Here is a 2,682-nt window from a genome sequence, read left to right as displayed (position 1 = left end):
AAAAAACAAAAAAGATTTTTTTTTAATGAATTTTCTCAATCCAATTGGGAAAAATTCATGAGACAGATACCCATTTGATTTTAATTCTTTTTTTGAAAAAAAAAAAATTTAAGACGTCTTTATTGTTTCCAAAAAAAAAAACGTCATCAAGCATCACATAATTATAATCCCTTCGGATGAATCTAATGATTAGTACATAAGTTATTATCATAATAAAATCTGGGTTCAAATCTGAACGAATTCACATTTTGTTATATAGAAAAGATAATTATAGCCGAGGAAAAAAAAGAATTTTTTTAATGAATTTTCTCTATCCAATCCAATTCAAGCAACCCAACCCACCCATCCATCCCTCCAATGAAATACACAACGACAGCAAAGTAAACTTTTTAGTTTATTTGTGTGTGTGGTCATAGGAAAAATATTATTTTTTATTTGTGCACTTCTCTTTTATCTATATATTTCTTATATATATATATAAGCAACAACAGAGTCTATATATAGTCACTTTTCTGTGAGAATTGATCAGATAGCAGCAATCGATGGAGTTGGGAAACAGATGGTCTCTTCGAGGAGAAACAGCCTTGGTCACTGGCGGATCCAAAGGGATAGGGTAAATATTTTGCTGTTATCATCTTTTTATAGGCCTTATTTTATTTTATTTTTTTGTTTTTATTGTTGCTATTGTTGTTGTTATTACAGGTGTGCTATTGTGGAAGAACTAGCAAGATTTGGAGCAGCAGTTCATACGTGCGCCAGGAATGAAGCAGAGCTGAAACAGAGTTTGCAGAAATGGAGAGACCTGAAGCTTCAGGTGACTGGTTCGGTCTGTGACGTCTCGTCCTCGGAAGAGAGGGAGAAGCTGATAAAGGAAGTCAGCGCCATCTTCAACGGCAAACTCAATATCCTGGTGATGATTTGACATTTGTTCTTGTTGCAGTAGCTTTGATAAAATTGTTAAATATTTTTTATTTCTCTAATTGTTAACTGAATTCGATTGACTGTTTGTGTAGGTTAATAATGTAGCGTTTGGTTACATTAAACCAGTTTTAGAGGTGACTCAAGAGGACTACAAGCACACCATGAACGCTAACTTGGAAGCTGGTTTCCATTTGAGTCAACTCGCTCATCCTCTTCTCAAGGCATCTGGACGGGGCAATATCATCTTCATTTCTTCAATTGCTAGTCTCGAAGGAACCTCTTTTATGTCCGTCTATGGAGCATCTAAGGGTATCCTAATTATTCTCCAAAAATATATAAAAAAAAAACCATGTTAATATCTAAATGCAACATGAAAATTGGTTTGTCTTTAGGAGCCATGAACCAACTCACTAGATGCCTCGCTTGCGAATGGGCTAAGGACAATATTCGTATCAATTGTGTTGCTCCTGGTGTCATCAATACGCCGATGGCTGAATGGGTATGCAATCACTTATCTTTGTACTTAATTGTTCCTTTTCATTTAAATATCATAAAAATTTAAATTGCATAAAAATTTTATGTTTAATAGTTCATGGAGAACGAAGAACTGGTAGCGAAGTGGTGTCATCGTGCTCCGCTTGGGCGTGTGGGAGAGCCTGAGGAAGTGGCAGCTTCAGTTGCTTTTCTTTGCCTTCCTTCTTCCTCTTTCATCACCGGTCAAGTGATTGCCGTCGATGGAGGTAAAACAATATGCGGTGACTATTAAATCTCGACGTGTCACGTGTGTGTATATATATCTACACACACCACTTTAATAAAAACATGGGCATGTATGTTATATGATGGTATGCAAATCGGTTCTTTATTTTGACTTGAATTGTTTGGCTTTGGGACATATTTTTGTTTGAGTAATTGATTTGGAAGCTAGATTTTGCTAATCAAGATGCATCTTGAGCTAATCCAATTCGTAATTACTTTTAATTCATGGATTGTGCTTAATATATTTTATTTTTTCGATGTGGATGAAGATGTTGGACGCATTGATCATATTGGGGGGCAGTCAAGTTGGCTAGTTTGGATCTAGACTTGACCTTTGCTGATGCACTATTGAACTTGGTGGATCAAGTGAGTGCTATTAACCCAAGAGTTGTTGAACCCAAGTGATCCCATCCGAAAGCTGAGTCAGACGGACCGTCGAGCGAGGTGGGCGGAAATGTTGACTAAATCACAACGTCCTGGAGGGGATGTGCTGAGATGGCTTCTATGTTGACCAAGTCTTCAAAAGTCCTCTGGTCAACGCTACCCTGCAACCAGCGACCGAGTTGACCCGGCCCCCGGTACCCCGATATTCGAGGCGGATCCAATGAATATATGAGTACAAGACTAAACCATAAAATAATGAAATATGCATAGAATATGAACGGAGAACGTACCCTGGCCCAGGGGGGCGCCCTCGGATGGGACGCGGCTCGAGTTGTCACGACCCGGAAGAGTAGGTGACTCGGAGTCGAATGTGGAGCTGGGTCTGGCGGCACTGGGTTGAATGCGGCCTGGATCCAGAAGACGATACGTGGACCGTGAAGCGAGATCGGCACGCAGACCGGGACACAAGAACGACACACAGGCTGGGACACAAGATTGATACGCAGGCCGGGACACAAGATTGGCACGCAGGCCGGGACACGAAATCAGCACGTAGGCCGGGACACGAGATCAGCACGCAGACCGGGACACGAGATCGGCACGCAGATCGGGACACCA

General features: G+C 40.5%; 1 protein-coding gene across 1 annotated transcript; it reads left to right on the top strand.

Moving 5' to 3' along the window:
• Positions 1-525: 525 nt before the first annotated feature.
• LOC122045052 (tropinone reductase homolog At5g06060-like) lies at positions 526-1,763 on the top strand. Its single transcript, XM_042605107.1, has 5 exons — positions 526-613; positions 703-910; positions 1,014-1,230; positions 1,314-1,420; positions 1,511-1,763. Exons 1-5 carry the CDS (start codon positions 543-545, stop codon positions 1,685-1,687), a joined length of 780 nt encoding a protein of 259 aa, XP_042461041.1. The 5' UTR covers positions 526-542; the 3' UTR covers positions 1,688-1,763.
• Positions 1,764-2,682: the final 919 nt, after the last annotated feature.

This window comes from Zingiber officinale, chromosome 2B (genome assembly GCF_018446385.1).
Source record: "Zingiber officinale cultivar Zhangliang chromosome 2B, Zo_v1.1, whole genome shotgun sequence".
NCBI classification, from domain to species: Eukaryota; Viridiplantae; Streptophyta; class Magnoliopsida; order Zingiberales; family Zingiberaceae; genus Zingiber; species Zingiber officinale.
Note: the sequence above shows the minus strand (reverse complement) of the source record. Positions and strands in the feature narration are given on the sequence as shown.

Bases quoted from the DNA above. Each gene is read 5' to 3' on its own strand.
- LOC122045052 (XM_042605107.1), top strand. From the start codon at position 543: ATGGAGTTGGGAAACAGATGGTCTCTTCGAGGAGAAACAGCCTTGGTC. The intron at 1,231-1,313 runs GTATCCTAATTA...GTTTGTCTTTAG, and splicing joins CGTCTATGGAGCATCTAAGG to GAGCCATGAACCAACTCACT. The intron at 1,421-1,510 runs GTATGCAATCAC...TATGTTTAATAG, and splicing joins ATACGCCGATGGCTGAATGG to TTCATGGAGAACGAAGAACT.